We start from the raw sequence: 18,476 nt of genomic DNA, 5'->3' as shown, positions 1-18,476 counted from the left end.
TAGGCGGTGTGGAGCTCTGGGGTAGGAGGCAAGTGTGGGTTGTGCAGCCCTGCCTGGCAGATGGAGCTGGGCAGAGCTTCCAAGGAAGAGCTGTGCAGGCCCACTCGGCAGAGCCCCTGGCTCCTCGTGCAGTCTCCGGACACAGCTCTGGATACTTGAGCCCACTAACACTTAGCCACTGAGACCCACAGTGAGGCAAACAAGAGTAGCCTTGTCCTCAGGACAACTGAACTCAGCAAGTGTGACTCAGGACCTCCTTGACGGGACACTGAGCACTGAGAGGGGTCTCTCCTCTAGCAGGGACTGTACTAGGGGACTTCATAGCTTGTAAAAAGATTGGCTATGATGGAGCAGAAGTATTGAAATTGTTGAATTATGTGTAAGACTCAGAGACAGCAGAGAGGTCCCGTTTGGCATTCTCTGGGCATGTTGGGAAAGATTGCTTGGCAGAGGCTGCATCTTTAGAAGGGGTTGGGCATTGGGGTTGCGAATTCTAAAGTAAGCTTACTCAGTTGCTTTCTCTATAGTAGTGGTTTATAAACGTCCAAGGTTACATTAGAATTGCTATGGATGGAGCCAGGGCTGGTATTGTGTGCTTGTAATCTGTAGGAGGCTGAGACAGGAGGATTGCAAGTTTGAGGCCCACCTGAGCAACTTAGTGAGACCGTGTCTCAAAATTTAAAAAAAATAAAATAAAATAAAAAGGGGAGGGGATGTAGCTCAATGGTAGAGTGGCCCTGGGTTGAATTCCTCATACAGAAAAAAAATAAAAATAAAAATAAAAAGTTAACTTGTGTGGGAAGAGACAGGAATCTACATCTTTTAATAAACAACTCAGGTAGTTCTGAGGTCTGAGTCCTTCCTGAAACCCTGAAGACAGAAATAGGAGCCTAAGTGGGTGGTGGGAGAGAGTGTGGTACAACCAGAAGCTCAAACTGGAATTTCTGTGATGATGCCGATGGGCATCTGAATGGCACGTATCCCCAATATGTGGGACCAATGTAGTGGCTTCCACGTGAGGGAGGAACCAGAATGCGTTTGTTATCTGCTCTGAATTAATCCCCACTTTGTAAATAAGTACTAAAATGCTGCTACTAACTAACCCACCCTTCTCCTGGGGTTCTTTGCCAGGAACAACACAAATGTGGAGTCGAACATGGTGTTCTTACCGCCCCCTCTTCCCTCCCTGTCCCCTGTGCCCACCTAAGATCATCTTCCCACACTCCCTCTGTCTTCTCTTGGTGAATTCTAACCCATCTTCAAGATCCATTCAAAAAAGACACTCTGTGGGTGTTCCTGGAGATAAATCTTATGACGACTTTTTTGCACAATTGTAGGAAATGTCAAAATGTATATGGAAGTAAAACTCATGATGATTCTGTCGTTCACATATTTCTAACACTGATAGTTTTCTATCCAAACTTTTCTCCATGAGTTATTGCTATTTGTAGAATTGGGATTATATATTATGCAAGATTTGAGAGCAAGACAAAACCTTTAATAGGTACAACCTTCCCTTTCCCACACCTGGAAACCAACCACTTACAGTTTTAATCATGTGTTCATGGCTAAATATTTCATTACAAGCATTTTCCTGTCATCAAATAATCTTCAAAAATAAGATTATTTCAAATGAAAGATAATCTATTATTAGTTTGCTTTTGTGTATCATTTTTTTATACACAAAACTTACTAGGAGACCTTGAACATCACTTCACTTCTTTGCACCACAGTGAACAGATTTGCCAAATGGGGATAATAATCATTTCTATCTTATAGGATGCTATAAGGACTGAATGAGTTAATATAATCAAGGAGTGAAACTCAGTGGTAGAGCCCATGCTTAGTGCATGTATAAGGCCCTGGGTTCAATTCTTTGTACTGGAAGAAAGAGAAAGGGGTTGAGTGTGGAGAAACAGAGAAGGAGAAAAAGAAAGAAAGAAGGAATGGCACATATCCCCAATATGTGGGACCAAAGTTGTGGCTTCTGCGTGAGGAAAGAACCAGGATGCATTTGTTATCTGCTCTGTCTTAATTTCCACTATTACAAAGGCAGTTAGAACACAGCTTTCCATGTTAATACTATGTTAGCTATTATCATTTATATACTATATATAATTATTAAATCTTCATTTATTGTCTAGTAACAGAAGTCATGAGTAATTTTGAACATACAAAATGGAAACGATATAAAACTTATTTCATATATTACCATATTCACAATGTATACACCAAACTGTTAATCCTGGCCAAGACAATAGAACTTTGGGTAATTTTTTCCATTTTTTTTATGTATATTTTTTTTAATTTCAAGGGGTTTCATCACACACAAGATTTTGTAACTTGATTTTCTTACCTCACGGTGTACTTTAAATATAAATAAGCACCAGACTGATTCTTCTTGTTCCTTTTTTGCTTAATTTCATTTCACTTTTAATTGGCAAAAACCAGTTGCACCTACCTATGGGATGCTCATTCTCTTCCATGGCTGCATGATTCTCTGCCCTATAGCTGTGCCACAACGTACCTGACTTTCCCTTATCCATGAACTCTTTCTCCAACATTTTTACTATTACAAACAATACCACTGTGGACATTTTTACGTGGACATCTCTGTGTACTCACGTGAAGTTTTCTGTGGGAGAAATTCCTAGAGGTGGAAATACTGGCTCTGTGGGCTTGTAGAGGTTTAAAGGTTTTTATACTTGTTGCCAAGGTTTTTATACTTGTTTTTATACTTGTTCCGCACAGGTCATACCCATTATACTCCCACCACTGGTGCATGTCAGCACTCGTTTTCCCACCGGGAGATGAGAACAACATGAGCCTGTCATCCTGTGCTTTAATGTTTGCCAGTCTAATAGATGTAACCTTTGTGTCATTGTAATGGTTTCTCTCCATGATTTTAATTTTCTTTTAATGGTAGTGAGGTTAAAATCATTATCATGTTTATTGACCGTTTGTATTCCTTATGAAAAATCTCCTGCTCATTGCCCTTGATGGTCATGTGTTTCTTTTTGTCTTTTTTTTTTATGTCTTTGTAAGTATAATGTTAATCTAGTAAATCTCTATCTAGCATGTGGGTTGCAACTCTTTATCAATTTTCACTTTATCAATTTTGTTTCAATTTTTTTCTCCCTTGTCTTCAGACTGGATAATTTCTACCTATCTGTCTTCAAGTTTATTCATCTTTTCCTCTGTCATCTTCTATTCTGCTATGAAGTCTGCTCGTTGAATGATTTAATTTTCAGTTAATTGATCTTTTTTCCAGTTAAAAAAATTCCATTTGGTTCTTTTCTAAATATTTTCTATTTCCCTGCCAAGGAGCTCCTGTCTTTTCATTCATGACTAGCATATTTTCCTTTATTTCTTTGAACATGGTGCTTTAAAGTCCTTGTATAATAACTTCAACATCTGCATAATTTTACAGTTCATCTCCATTGATTGTCTTTCCCTTTGAGAATAAGTCACATTTTTTTCTGGCTCTTTGCATGTTGAGTCATTTTAGATTGTACAGACTGTGTCTGTATTCTGTTATTTTGTTTGAGTAATCCACTGTGGGGAGACTCACTGCAAATCCTCTCACCTGTAAGTGAAGCAGCTCCAATCTCAGTTCTTTCCTTCATCTTCAGTTGCATTGTGTGTGATGTGTCTCATACATGTGTGATTCAGGGGTCACTCAGAGGCTGGGGTAGAGTTTATAGACAAACTTGGGGTACCTTTTCCCTGATTCTTTCTTTTCAGAACACTCCCCCTCACTCTCTAGCTATCCTAGTCAGCCCAGGATCTGTTTCCTGGGTCTTCAGGCCAGAAGGATATTGGGTTATCTATTTTAGAGTTTTTTACTATCCTTCACTTTTCCCTTACCATAGCCCCTCCTTGGGGCAAAGTCACATAAAGTACAACTCATCCTCCAAGTTTTGACTCTCCTCCAGAACCTTCGGACTTTGTTTACTCTCATGTTGTTGTTTTTCTTTTCTTTTTCCTTTTTTTTTTTTTTTTTTTTTTGCAGTATTTATTTCCACATTCGAAAGCGTCCATGTGTCCTATGTTTATCCTCCAAACCAAAAGCAGAGCTATGGGCTTTGTTTGTAGGGCCCGTGTCGCTGTAGCTGATTGTGCCTGGCGAGGGGCAAACAGTGACAGAAGTTTGCAGATAGGACACAGAGTGCTATTGTGGATGAAGATCTCCCCAGGGCTGATCTGGGTCGTGCTTCCATTCAGGCCTCAGCAAGAGAGTGTGTGTGTCCCTTGGCAGGATGTCACTCCTGCTGCAACTCCACTCACTGTCAGCCCACACTGGATACAGCGATGTCCCCAAGAGGATGCAGACTATCTGGCCAGCTGCCTTCTATTCATTCTGCTCCCCAGAAAGGCAGTGGACCATGGTGGGCAAGGCTTTGGCTTTGAAAGTTAGGCACATCTGGGTTCAGACTTTGACTCCGTCATTGCTAGCTGCTCAGTGTCTCTGATCCTCGGTTTCCCCTTTTATGAAATGAATCTAAAAGTAGTACCCACTTCACAGTCTGTGCGGATTCCCGTGGGACAGTGCTCACCCAACCCATTGTACAGTAGCTGGCACAGAGTTAACTCACCTGATGAGGACCAGGGTGCTCTGCTGGCAGGTCAGGGATGTGGTGTTGTGCCACTTGTCTGCTGTGTGACCTTAGGCAGGTTCTGCAGTCTCTGGTTCTATCTGCAGGAATTTCCACGTCTGGAATGAAGCCTGGTTTATGCGAAATGACCTGGGCCCCATATTCAACGGATGGCAGGTGTTGGATGCTACCCCCCAGGAAAGGAGCCAAGGTAACCCTCTGCTGGCCCTGCTTTGGGCTTAGCTTCAAGTCATGAGCCTCCCCGTTATTTACAGCAGGACAGCGACACAAGTAGAAACCTAGGTCTCTCCCTCACTGCAAAGTGTAACACGGTTTTTAACACTGTTTTAAAAAATAGTTTCCCCCCTCCTCATCTCATCTGGCTCGGGCTGCTACTTAACATGGTGCCTCCTCTGCACCCCGTCTGGCTGCTACTCCCACGGGAGAGGCCCCGGCATGTGCCAGGTGACTTTCCAGCAGCTTGTCCTTCTCAGCACAGAAACCTCCTGGCTCCCGTTGGCCCTTGGGATTTATTCCACGTTCTCTGCTCTACCCCAGACCTCAGGATTGTGACCACAGCAGTCCCCTCTCCTCCCTGGGTGGCCTCACACACAGCTCTCCTTCCAACAGGCCACCGCATCTCTGTTCCAGGCCTGAACTCTGACCCCTGGCCTCTCCCCCTCCTCTCTCCCATCAGAGCTGGGGTCCCAGGCTCTCTTGGGGCCTTTCCTCTTGCTTTTCTTTCCTCCACGGCATGTCTTGTCTAGCACCTTCATTTTGACTTGTTTCTTTGAAGCCTAAGCTACCTGTGCTGCGTGCCAGAGGAGGAAGGTGAAGATCAGGGCGCGAGAGCTCAGAGAAGCAAGAGCTCCTGGGGGCTGGGCACTGGGGGAGTCTTCCAGGAATAAGAGAGCAATGACCTTGTAGGCCAGAGTGATTCGCAGAGGAAGAAAAGAGACAGTGGCCATGAGCACAAGACAGGGAAGACTGTCTTCTTTAGGAAACAGATCGACAGGCCTGGACCGGTTGAGATGAGGCACCCAAGGGAGGCTGGATGGAGCCAGGGTTAGGTAAGGGTGGAGTTGGAGAAGGGTGCCATTGCAGAAAGATAGCAATGGGAAGGTGCCCGCTGAGTCCAGATGAGTCGGGCACACAGTCCCCACTGAAGGAGCTTGGCCAGGGCAGAGGCAGGGGGTTGGCATGACGGCAGAAGGTCCGCAGAGACGCAGGCTCTGCAAGGTGGTGGCAGATGGGTCGGGCCTTAGCGTCTACGCACCCAACCTCTCGTCCCGGCCACCAGGAGTGTACCAGTGCGGCCCAGCTTCGGTGAACGCAATCAGAGAGGGTGATGTGGACCTGAATTTCGACATGCCCTTCATCTTTGCGGAAGTGAACGCTGACCGCATCACCTGGATCTATAATGCTTCCAATGGCAGCCAGAAGCAGAACGGCGTGGACACTCGCAGCATTGGCCAATTCATCAGCACCAAGGCGGTGGGCAGCTACTCTCGCATGGATGTCACGGAGAAGTACAAGTACCCAGAAGGTAAGAGGGCCCTGATGGCTGGCCCCACAAGGCTCCAGGGTGGGCAGGTAGTTTTGAGGGTGGAGAGGAGAAAAGGCCTCATTCCCCTGCCACCTTTCTCAGCTACTTCTGCCTGAATGGTAGGGTGGCTCCTTGGCATGGAATGTCCTTGGCAGTTGCCCCGACAGTGGGGACGGGAATGTCAATAGTAGCTGCATTGCCGTAGAAGTTTGCTTCAGGGCACAGGGAGCTGTCTGCCCAGCTCAACTCCAGCTGTGTCTCCTTGTCAGTGCACAGCTGGGGGAAGCATTAGGACTGAACCTCACAGGGGGAGACATGTTACCCATGAAGATCCCCAAGGTTTGGGGAAAGATTTTCCTGTCCTCCTGCTCTCCTATCCTCCATTTGAAAACAAGAAAGGGACAAAGAAACCTAGAGACACAGGCCTGGGCTATGTTCATTTAGAGGCTTCCCAAAAAGCCAGATGAGGTGTGATCGCATGGTAAGGCCAACGCTCGAGTCCCCAAAACCTCCAGCATGCACACCAGCGCTGGTCCTTGGGGTGGCCTTGAAAGGCCAGGTGTTATGGAGCTCCCTGCACTCCAGTTCCATCTGTTGCTTGGAAATTGTTTTGGGAACCAGCAGCATAGTGGTTGATTCTCGGTGGTGGCAAAAGCTCTGCCTGTGAAGGTGAAGTTCATGTTTAGAAATAGCCCAGAGTAATGTAGCACTTGTTCTAGCAGGCCATGGTCACTCCTTAATGGCTTCAATGGTTCACTCTTTCTGAAATGTTTGGAAATAGTTGATGCATTGTTCCTTGCAGCTGATTCCCAAGGTCAAGAGGAGAACTCTTGCAAAGGTGCTCACAGTGCCCCCTAAAATAAGCTTGAAATCTTTTGAGCAACTTCTGGTTCTTCTTGGTGTTGTCCAAAGTTTACAGAAGAGGAAAGCTGAGACAGGGCCTGACCCCTGTGCCAGAGATACGACCCTTCTGAGTGGCGATCTTTGTGGAGATTTTTGAGAAATACCTCTAGGGTCATGAGATTGATGGCCTCAGTTTGGCCTCCACCTATCTCTGCAGGCTATCCCCAGAGTGGAGGTCAGATGAACCTTCTGTCAGTCCATAAGCATGCAGGGAGCCTGTCAAATCTAAAAGAAATAAATAATTAGAGCCAGGGTTCTCCAAAAATAAGTTATATTTATTTGGGAATGGCAGAGCACTGTAATGGGAATACACGTACCATAGTGAACGGTGGGTGTGTGCAAAGAGAGTGAGACAGGGAGACGTTTTTTAAGGCAAAAAACAAAGATTACATCAGATATTTTGATGCAATAAACTTTGGGCAGAATGATTAATAACCAGAGTGACATCAGTCCAAGGGTTAACAGTCGCTGGGAAGATGTCCTTGTAGAGGTCATTTTTGTGTCTGGCTGTGGTGGCCTCTGTGAAAACTATTGGTTCTGGCAGAGTCTTTTGAGTTCGTTGCTGTCAGTCCATCATACATGAGAATTCTTTCTTCAAAATCTCTCAGCTTCATTAAATTATTATTATTATTATTATTTTGGTTAGGGTTGACACCAGCAACTCCATTTTTATGCTGACAGCTCTCCCCAGTCATTCTTGAGTGCCTGCTTCAGGCTTGGGCCCGGGGCATGAGACAAGAGAGAGCACGGCAGACAGGGTCCTGGGGGCGGCAGATGGAGAAGGAGGGTTTTTCAACAATGTCTCTGTCGGTGTACAGAGAACAAGTGACCTAAGACAGAAAGTGAACTCCAGTTCTACCACTTATAACTATGCAGCCTCAAGCAGGTTTCATATGATCTCGGATTCCTGGTTTCCTCACTGGGAACATGGGAATGGCAATACCTGTCTTCAGTTGGATTTAAATATAGGGCTGTACGCAGTGTGCCAAGTGCAGTGCCTGGCATCTACAGAGGACTTAATAAATAGTGTGGTAGCCTATCTTAACATCTGTAACCTCCCTGGAATAATGACTTCCCAGGGCACTGCTTACTTGCATATAGGAGCCTATGAGTCTCCTATTATTCCTGCACCTTGATCCTGCTCTTCCGGGGCTCTGGCTAACCCAGCCAAACCCCCTAAGCAATGGAGAGAGGCTAAGTAGGGGGTCCCTGCAAAACTCCTGGAAATGCCTCAGCCCTGGCATGAGCAAGACAGATCACCCTGACCAGTGTTGCCCGGTTTTTCTTACCTGATAATACCAGCTTGTCTCTGAGGGCCCCAGGGAGGAAAAGCTCATAAAATGGGTTGCTAAGCATTTACACAACAGCAACACCACAGGGAGAAAACAGCAGCAGGAAGTTTAGTATTGAGTAAGCCCAGCAGGTGACCTATATAGGCATCTAAGCGCTGAGCCTCATTGTGCAAACACACCTGCTTGGAGGTCCCGGGCATAGAAGGCTCAGATCCCTGCTTGCTCCCAGCTCGCTCGCAGCCCTGGGCGTGGACTGACAGCGGACCAGACAATGGAAGGGCACCCAAAGGAACCCAGCCTACCAGCAGCTCTTGGCTCGGGTAATCAATCTGGCTGCCTCCTTTCAATAGGGCGTGTGGGAGGAATCTTAGGCCAGGGCTCTAGAAGGTCCCTTTCTCCTCTGCATCTAATCCCCAGCGTGGCTTGGCCCAGTCACCTCTTAGCCTGATGTGCTTGGATCCCTCAGCCTCTGAAGTCTCTGCCTATAACCTACAGGCAAGAGCTCACCAAGTTGTAAAGTGCTGACCATAAGTCACCTGGCACCTTAGAAATGTCACAGGTTGGTTGAGGGAGCAAGGGTCCATCGGGTGGCCTACAGAGGTCAACGTGGTCATTCTTCCAGATTCCTGGGAGAACTCTCCTTCTCCTTCTCCAGGTCCAGGCAGGGAGGCTCACGCTGCCTAGCCGGCCTCAGGCTGCAGCCTGGCAGAGGCCAGCAGTTGGTTACTCAGCTCTTATTGCCCCCAGAGCCCTTTTTGGGTACATAATTGTCACTCTCCAAGGGTTCCTTATCCCCCTCATATTGGGCAGCACCCTCAACTGCATCAGAATCAGAAAACCCACCCTTTTATTCATAACTTAGAACCATACCAGCCACGGGAAGTTCTAGTTGACTGGCACAGACACAAATGTCACTCTCTGACTTTTAAAGTGCCTTTAGACACAAGGCAGGGGAACACAGGGAAGTGTTTTTGAATTTTTTTTTTTTTTTTAACAAAATCAGGTCTAAATCATAACTTTGGTTTTTGTATTTTGGTTTTTTTTTTTTTTTCTTATGAATTCATCAACCTTTTTCAGCTCAGTTTTTATTATTTACTTTAAAATGGCCTGTTAAGTCCCATAAAAACCTTAAAAAAAAATAAAGCAAGGTATGGTGGTCTACACCTGTGCTAAGGCAGGAGGATCACAAGTTTAAGGGTAGCCTGGGTAATTAAGTAAGATCCTGTCTTAAAATTAAGGCTGTGTGGTAAGATCACTCTGGGTTCAATTTCCAGTACCAGAAAAAAAGAAAAAAATCTAACTTGACACAAGAGAATGATCAAGCCATATAGTAATCTTGGGAAGGAGCAGACCAGCTTCATGACAATATTGACCCGATTGGAGAAAGGACCCGAGACCAGCAGCCTGGGAGCCTCGGTTAGGAGTATGAATGGATATGTTGCTTTGAGTGTCATGGTGGCAGAGCAGTAGAGCCAGTGTTAGTTCCAGGACCCCCCTTCCAGGTAGGCCACTGACCTTCATCCCAGTTGCTGCCACCTCTCTGAGACGCTGCTGCCTTTTCCCAACACCCAGGTTCTGGTGAGGAACGACAAGTGCAACAACGGGCAATGAAAAAACTGAAACCCAGTGCGTCCATCAGGCCAACATCGGCCGAGAGTGAGGAAGGAGAGGGGTCGTCGCCCAGCATCTCTGGAAGGTTCAAGGTCAACGGTGTACTGGAAGTAGGCCAAGAAGTCAGCCTAGTCCTGCTGCTCAAAAACCAGAGCCAGGACAGAAAGACGGTGGCCGTGCACATGACCGCCTGGACCATCGTCTACAATGGCACACTTGTCCACGAGGTGTGGAAGGACTCTGCCATCATATCCCTGGAATCCGAAGAAGGTAACTTGTCCTCTAAGCGGTGCAAAGTAGTTAGCAGTCTGTGGAGAACAGGAGGGTTCCTGCTGGGCTCCCGGTGAACTAGCTGACTGGGGACAGAGGAATGAAGGAGGATAAGCCTTAGATTTGAGTGCTTGGCAGTTACCGTCTCTATGAACAGCATTAAGTCATGATGGTATCGACACCCTAGGAGAGGGAGGGAAGGAGACGTTGGCAGCTCATAGCCACAGCACAGGCATACACACCCCAGCAATTGCAGAGTGTCCTTAAATACTACTTTGTTCAAATCTTCTCCAAGAGGGTAGATATTAGTGTCCATGTTATGGAGACAGAAGTAAGGTTTAGAGATGGCATCAAAGCCCGTGAGTGGCAATACCAAGGTCTTCATCCTTGGTTTCCAGAGCCTGTTTGCCATGTCACCATTGCCACCTTCACCCTGCCCCCACCTCACTTCCCCTCCCAACGGATGGCTTTTCAGGTTCAGCCCCAGGTGGACTGTAATATACCACAGGGTCTCGAAGCCTCCCCAGTGCCCCCCAGAGCTGCCAGGGTGTGAGTGGAGTTCTTGATTCCTGACAAAGTGACAGGTTTTCTTAGAGCTTTGAGCATTTGGGAGGAACAGTGACTCCTTGCCCCAGGGTGGTGCAGGTGGGGAGGGAAGAGGCAGAGCGGAGGAAGCCAGCCGGGTTTTGTGGGATCAGAATGCAGGTATGCCCACACTGGCAAAATCCTTCCAGCTGTGATGAAAAGTTTGGACTTACAAAGCCGATTAGCAAGGGCGGGGTAGCTATTTGCTTCACATAATGGAAACTGATTAATGATGTAGCCCATCAGGAAAGAATTGTGTCTGCAGGGAAATTGAGATGTGCTTCACCTGTCAGAAGGCAGCATCCTCCACCAGTCTCTTGTGGCAGATTTTGGTAGAAATGTTTTAAATATCAGAAACAACTTTTTAAAATGTTTTTAAAATTTGTTCTAATTATTACACATGACAGTATAGAATGCATTATGACACATCATACATAAATGGAGTATAACTTCTCATTCTTCTGGTTGTACATGATGTAGAATCCCACTGGTCATGTTGTCACATATGCCCATAGGGTAATACCGTCTGATTCATTCTACTATCCTTACTACCCCCTCCCTTCACTCCCCTCTGTCTCATCCAAAGTACCTCTGGTTTTACCTAGCCACCCACTCTTTGTGAATTAGCATCTGCATATCAGAGACAACATTCGGCCTTTGGTTTTTTGAGACTGGCTGATTTCCCTTAGCATGATATTCTCCAGCTCCATCCATTTACTTGCAAATGCCAAAATTTTGTTGTTCTTTAAGGCTGAGTCATGTTGTATTGTGTATATATACCACATTTTCTTTATCCATTCACCTGTTGAAGGGCACCTAGGTCATTCCATAGTTTAGCTACTGTGAGTTGAACTGCTAAACAGAAAAGGCACACTGAGAACAGTCATGGCATTGCTGGTGGGACTGAAAATTGGTACAACCATTCTGGAAAGCAGTATGTAGATTCCTCAGAAAATTTAGAAGGGAACCACCAATTGATCCAGCTATCTCATTCCTCTGTATACTATATTGATGCAGCCACATCAGTGTTTATTTCTTTTTTTTTAATTACAGCATTACAGTTATACATAGTAATTGGGTTCATTTTGACAAAATTATACTTGCATGGGATTCGATTTCAATCCTGTTTGTCCCTCCCTCCCTCCTCTTCTCTTTCTCCCTCTTCTCCTCGCTCTACTCTATTTATCTTTCTTTCGCTAGTTTGTTCTTGATTGCTGCTTCCTACATACACATACAGGTGATATTATTTACCTTTGAAACTCAAAGGAGGATTTTGTATTGTTAGTTTTTGTGGGTTTTGTGTGTGTGTGTGTGTGTGTGTGTAGTGTGTGGTAGTAGGAACTGAACCCAGGGCCTCACACATGATAGGGAAACATTCTACCACTGAGCTACACCCCCAGCCTTGAAAGAAGCTATTTCTGGAGGCCAAAAATAATCCACATAAGGGAAATGGGTTCAGAAACGTCCTTTAGCAAGAGACAGTGGACCAAAATGGGAAAGAGGTGGGGAGGCAGGCATAGTGGTCCTGGAGACTTGATGCTGTCTAGTGCTTGCTGATTGATCCTAGGTAAGTCTCTTGCCCTCTCTGAACCTCAGGTTTGGATCAAGACGGTTCAGTCACTGAGAGGGTTGGAGTATCTGATGCAAGGGACTGCCTTTTCCATTCTGGGGACAGTCATAGCAAATTCTCTCCCTGGATCAAAAGCAGCACAACTGCATGAGGGACAGCAGTGTCCAGGGCCGTCAGAGCAGAGGCAGTGCCTGTGGACTGCAGTATCAGAATAGGAGATGCCCTGAACCCTGGAGAGGAGCTGGACAGATGGACTCCGGCCAGGGAAAGCAGTTCCATGTAGGGAACAAGAGGCAGATGGAGAAGGGCAGACGTGCCTGTTCTGTGTAAGGAATGATGAGAAACGTGGAGGTGAGCCGGACACAGCAATGCAGGGCCAGCTGAGGGTCTGGGCTCCATCTCTGAGCTAGCCAAAAGCCATGGAAGATTTTTATTTTAACATGAAAGAGGAGCAACATGATTTAGAAAAATGTGGCCTTGCAAAGCTTTGTCACTGGCGTGTGGATGATTCCAAAGCAGGAGAGCCCAGAAGCGGGTTGGGGAAGATTTTGCAATAGAATCCCAGGTCATTAGATGACTGGGAAGGCTCAAAGCGCTTCTTTAGCTGATACCCTGGCCTCCCTCCCCGGTTATTATTGTGTTGTCATCGTCATTGTTACTGCCATTAGGCCATCAGTTAACATTCCCACTCCTCTCTGCCTCTTTAGGAGGAAACTTGCCTTTAACATTTTCCAGAGCAGGGGGTGAGGAAGCCCATCCTTTCCAGAGTCCGCCCAGCTCCCTAGAGCTCTGGGCCCTCCCTGGGCCCTGCCCTGGAGCCCACCCAGCACGGGGCCTGGCCCAGGGAGGACTCTCCTCCCTGCTTGACAACAAGGGTCCATCCCCACCCTCCCTCCATTCCCCTGGCTTCTTCTTACAGAAGTGCAGCATCCTGTGAAGATCTCGTACGGTCAGTATGAAAAGTACCTGAAGGCAGACAACATGATCCGGACCACAGCCATATGCAAGCTGGCCGATGAGGACGAGGTGGTGGTGGAACGGGACCTCGTTCTGGACAACCCCACGCTGATCCTGGAGGTAAGGGGATGGGAGGAGTGCCTCGGCCCCCAGCGCCCAGCCTCCGCAGCTCGGCACAAGCGGCAGAGAACCAGGCTCAGCTTGGCTCAGGTCTCTGCCAAATGCATCAGCCCAGGGCCTGCTCAGGCCTCAGTGTGTGCTTCCTGTCTGGAGAGATAAACAGGCACAGTTGCTGGCTGTTTCTTTGGTTCCCATTCTAGACCCACTGAGGACATCAGTGAGGCAGGACTGGGGAGGGGCTCGCTTCAGCCTGTTGGACCATTACCAAGCACGTGCTGGACTCTGGGTCATGCTGGGCCCAGGAATCCCAGAGGCCCAGGCTCAGGAATCCCAGGGTCCACGGAGAGCTCCAGTGACCTTCCATGGCTGCAGCTCAGTCACCGCCCACGGATCAGATAACTAGCAGACTTGACTCCCCGCATCTCCCCAGCCTCTGGAGCCCAGGGGTTGTGGAATCATGGACTCTTAGAAGCCAAATCCCAGGTTCTTATATCCTGTCATTCACATGTAGGTAAAGCAAGGCCCAGAGAAAGGGGAACAGCCAGTTCCTAACAGAGCTGGGGCTAGACCTCTGGCCCCTTCCCCTAAATCTATGTCCTTTCCAAGGTTGGTCGCCATAGCAGCATCCAAAGTGGCTGAGCCCTAGGACCCTCTCTCTGTGTTCAGAGCTGGCCTTTGTCTGCAGACTCTGCTCCCAGACTCCCTCCTAGGAGCCCTGCCATGCAGGGGCCCCAGCTACCACTCTGTCCCTTCTTTAGTGCCAAGAAGGAGCATCTGTGTGGACTCTAAGCCTGTCTGTCCCCCTACAGCTTCCCCAGTGCCTGGATGGCCCATGTGAGGACAGCAGGCAGAGGCAGTAATTCTGACCTCAGGCTGAGCAAACAAATGGGCTCATATCTGGACCTCAGGATGTATCAGCACTCTCTCATAGGGATAATAAGACACTTCCCTTTCAGGGTGCCATTTCCCCTGGGAAGCCTTTCCTGATGCCCCCAAATCAAGCCTGCTCCCCAGTTATACACTCCGCCTGCCCGTCTTCTTCCTTCACTGCATTTGTCCCAGCTGAAATCTCTTGTTTATTGGTACAATGATTTGCTCCCCTCCCTGACTGTAAACCCAAGAAGGCAGGTGCTCCCTGTGTTCCAGGCTTTTCACTGTCCCCAGGGCACAGTTTCTTAGTAGATAATCAATATTTGTAAAACACAAAGCACGCCCTCCTTGGGTCATGATTGGCCAGAGCTGTTGGTCTGGGCTCGCATTCTCCCCCCCAACCCTCACCCGGGGGGACAGATGGCATTGTCAGTCCCCTCATGTCCCCTGTACTGTATAGCCCTCTTGCTTCACAAGGCTTTGCCAAGACACTCTCCCCATCTCTGTTGACACAACGGATGGCCAAGTGTGGATGGCCAAGTGTCCATTCCAATGCCTCAGGCTAGAAAATGACGGTGGCTAGCAGCCAGCTCAGTTATGAAAACATTTTGCCTTAAAATGATGAGTGTTGAAAGGAAGCTGTTTTTCCCCATTCCATTCCTTTATCCAATATCTTCAGACCTCCTTAGAGTTATCTTTTATTCAACATTTTAACCCTATGTCTTTTGGATCTCCATATCAAGGTTACTTTATCTTTACAAAGGAAATCAGAACACGCACAGGCCAGAAGGGTCCCATCGTCAACCTTTAATCTTTATGAAACGCCCCTGAGTTTCCTTCTTACACTCATGTTCTCTCCTCGAAGCCTCCAGACAATGGAGACGTTCTTGACTTGATTGAACAAATCAAGGCCTCGCTCACTCAGAGCACGGCACAGATTTTTAAGCTCGCCAAGGTGATTTGTATGAAAAGATAACAATTTGGGTAAAATCCCATTATCTCATCTGGCACTGATTGACAATTAGCATTGAGGACCTTAGGTGGTGGAGTCAGAAAGTCGAAATACTGTTCCAAAAGTTGACATCCTCCAAATCTGTGACCTGTGGTCCTCAGGCTCTCCTTCCGGTGTATTTACAGATCAGGGTTAGTAGGAGAAAAGATGATCAATAGCAATAAAGAAAAAGAAACAACACGTGGAGATCTCAAATATCGATGGAAAAAATATGACATCTACTTATGTTATATCCTAACAGCCTAAAATAGTGCTTTACTCTTAAAATTATACCATACACCGTCTCGAGACCACTTGAACTATGCACAAATTATTGGTCAGTATTGCAAGGCCTGTCAAAAGGAGCAAAGGCTCTGGAACCTGCTAGGCCCTGCTGCTCCTAGTGTGTGGATTTCCCAAGTTATTGCATTAGTCTGAACACTTTGTCACTATGGAATGAGTTGCTGTGAGGACTAATGACAAGAAAAACAAAAACCAAACTAACAAAACACAGCAACCTCCTGTGATCCTAAAAGCAAAAGAAAAGAATTCCCCCAGCCACACAATTTCCATAATACTTTCCTCCCTGTCTGTGATCTCATTTGGTCCCTTCTAGTACAGGAGGGATAATTGTCGGTCTTTACCAGATATGTCTGTCCAGAGTGCTGGCCAGCTCTTTGCAGAAGGATAACAGCTTTCTCTGGGCGTGGTGGCACACGCCTGTAATCCCAGCAGCTTGGGAGGCTGAGGCAGGAGGGTTGCAAGTTCAAAGGCAGCCTCAGCAAAAGCGAGGCACTAAGCAACTCAGTGAGACCCTGTTTCTAAATAAAATACAGAATAGGGCTGGGGATGTGGCTCAGTGGTCGAGTACCCCTGAGTTCAATCTCCAGTACCCGCCCCCCCAAAAAAGGACAATAGCTTTCATTTTAAATAGTCCAGGTTACTTTTCTGACCCCGAGTCCTGGCTTCACTTTCTTTATCCTTGACTGGTCAGTGTTGGAGCCCTACCCAGACCACAACATGACACACCCAGAACCAAAGTTTGGAAGGAAATCAGTAGACTGGGCTGTCATCAAAGAAGAGTGGCATGGATGGAGGTGGGGGGACCTAACACCTGTGACAAGGAGTGAAGGGCTCTGGCTGTGAGTCGGGATCTGAGCAGCCTCAGAAGACATGGGGCCTCTTTGGAAGAGAGAGTCTGGCTTCAAGGCGAAAAAAACAAGCCCAATTACTGGGAGGTTCAAGAAAATGTTATTAAATTCAGCATGAAAAATGTCCTAACACCCCAACAGCTGGCAGTTGGGATGAGCTGTTCTGGGAAGCAGGGGGCTGCCCTTCCCTGTGGAGTAGCAGAGAAGCCCTCCTGCGCTCTGCTGCTGCAAGAGACCTTCTCTCCCTCCGAGCCTAGTTTTCAGCTCCATAGCATGGGGTTGATGGTGCTAAGAATCCCCTACATGGATGTTGAGGGCCATCCGGCACTTACGAGGGCTAAATAAATGGCCCTCCCCTTTTCAGGATGTTCTCAGTGACACCTCCCCCATCTGTCACCACCTCATCCTGCCCCGCCCTCACCACGTGGCCGTTCTCCTCCACAGGTGCTGGATCAGGCTCAGGTGCAGAAGCCTTTGAATGTGCAGATGATCTTCTCCAACCCCCTGAACGAGCCGGTCAAGGACTGTGTGCTGATGGTGGAGGGCAGTGGCCTGCTTCGGGGCAACCTCAAGATCGAGTGAGTCCCAGGCTGGAGCGGCTAGTGGGGGGATGGCAAGAGAGGGACAGAAGGCCTGCCCTGGGCAGGACAGACAGAGCTCTCTCTGGCCTTGAGTTCTTCACTTTTTTTGGTGGTGGGGGCAGGAGGAGGTGGTCTTGAAACTCAACAGTCTGCATTTGCATTAGGTTTGGGGGTTCACCAGTCCTGAGCTCCTGGGAAGTCCCAGTCGCCAGAGCTAAGAGCCAGCCCTCAGGGCCCATGCTTACAGGGCCACGGATCTTCCCCCACAGTCCCCTGTTGGGTGTCATAGGGCTAGAGGGTCCAGGTGACCAAGCAGCTGGAGGGAGCTGAAGAAGTGGTCAGGGTTGGGGTCACAGAAGGCCCATGGGGCCCCAGGTCTGTGTCTCTCACATCAACACTGCTCCGTACCCTTCCCCATCAGCGTGCCAGCTCTGCGCCCCAAGGAGCAGTCCAAGGTCCGTTTTGAGATCCTGCCTACCCGGAGTGGCACCAAGCAGCTGCTGGCTGACTTCTCCTGCAACAAGTTCCCCGCCATCAAGGCCATGCTGTCTATCGATGTGGCTGAGTAAAGGGCCCCGGCACCCTCCCTACAAACCTGGGTACCACGCAGCAGGGACGCTCACCCGTGGAGTGAGACCCCTGGCCGTGTTGCCCAGACTCCACCCTCGGAGGCTGCCGGACATGAACTTCCAGCACATCCCCCATCAACTCCGGGCCGGGCCTTAATCGCTGGCCTGTGACTTAATCATTTTTGCACATTCCCAGCTGCTGCCCCCGCTGCAGCTTCCTGCTGTGAACCCCATGACCCTGCTCACCCTTCAAGCCGGTCAGAGCACCGACCCAGGCACTCTCCAAATGGATACGGGGAGGAGCCAGTCTGGACTGCTTGGTGATCCCCAGCGTGCAATTGGGACACATCTGCTCCGCCCTTGGGTCACCATGGACGGCAGGGAATGCTTAGTTGATCTGCTGTAGCGTAACATCCTTACACTCAAAATAAATAAGTGCAATCACATGGCAACAACTCTAGCGACTACTGTTTTGCCTGGGCTGGTGGAGGAGACAGAGGGGCCAGGGTCAAGTCCTTGTGGAGAAAGGATGAACTTGGGGGAGGCCCTGTCCTCTGCGTTCCAATGCCTGTAGGAGGTGGAGTTCTTCTGTGGGGCTCCAGGTGCAAAAATAGGAAGACATTTCAAGCCAATTCATGGAAAGATTTCTAACATGAGGTCTAAAAACAGATAAGGCTGCCTTAGGAGAGAGTTTCTGGTCACAGTAGGCTCCAAGCACACCCTGTGTGCTGGGCAAACTCTTTTAAAAAATGTCTCTACATGTTTCCCCATTTTCTGTTGCTGTAACAAAAATTCCTGAGGCCACATAATGTTCAAAGCAAAAAGAAACACTTGACTCACCATTTTGGAGGTATCAGCTCTGGTG

General features: G+C 47.9%; 1 protein-coding gene across 1 annotated transcript in view; it reads left to right on the top strand.

Moving 5' to 3' along the window:
• Nucleotides 1-18,066, top strand: part of Tgm3 (transglutaminase 3) — a 39,354-nt gene extending 21,288 nt beyond the window's left edge. The window contains exons 8-13 of the mRNA XM_058575534.1: nt 4,703-4,806; nt 5,896-6,141; nt 9,909-10,217; nt 13,292-13,449; nt 16,906-17,039; nt 17,464-18,066. Coding sequence (XP_058431517.1) covers nt 4,703-4,806; nt 5,896-6,141; nt 9,909-10,217; nt 13,292-13,449; nt 16,906-17,039; nt 17,464-17,611 — 1,099 coding nt within the window. The 3' untranslated portion in view covers nt 17,612-18,066. The remainder of the gene's footprint in view (nt 1-4,702; nt 4,807-5,895; nt 6,142-9,908; nt 10,218-13,291; nt 13,450-16,905; nt 17,040-17,463) is intronic.
• The last annotated feature ends 410 nt before the right edge of the window (nt 18,067-18,476 follow it).

This window comes from Marmota monax, unplaced genomic scaffold, assembly GCF_021218885.2.
Source record: "Marmota monax isolate L192 unplaced genomic scaffold, Marmota_monax_Labrador192_F-V1.1 WCK01_AAM20220418_F8-fsc00014, whole genome shotgun sequence".
NCBI lineage: Eukaryota > Metazoa > Chordata > Mammalia > Rodentia > Sciuridae > Marmota > Marmota monax.
The sequence above is the reverse complement of the archived record's forward strand: the minus strand, read 5'-3'. Positions and strand labels throughout refer to the sequence as shown.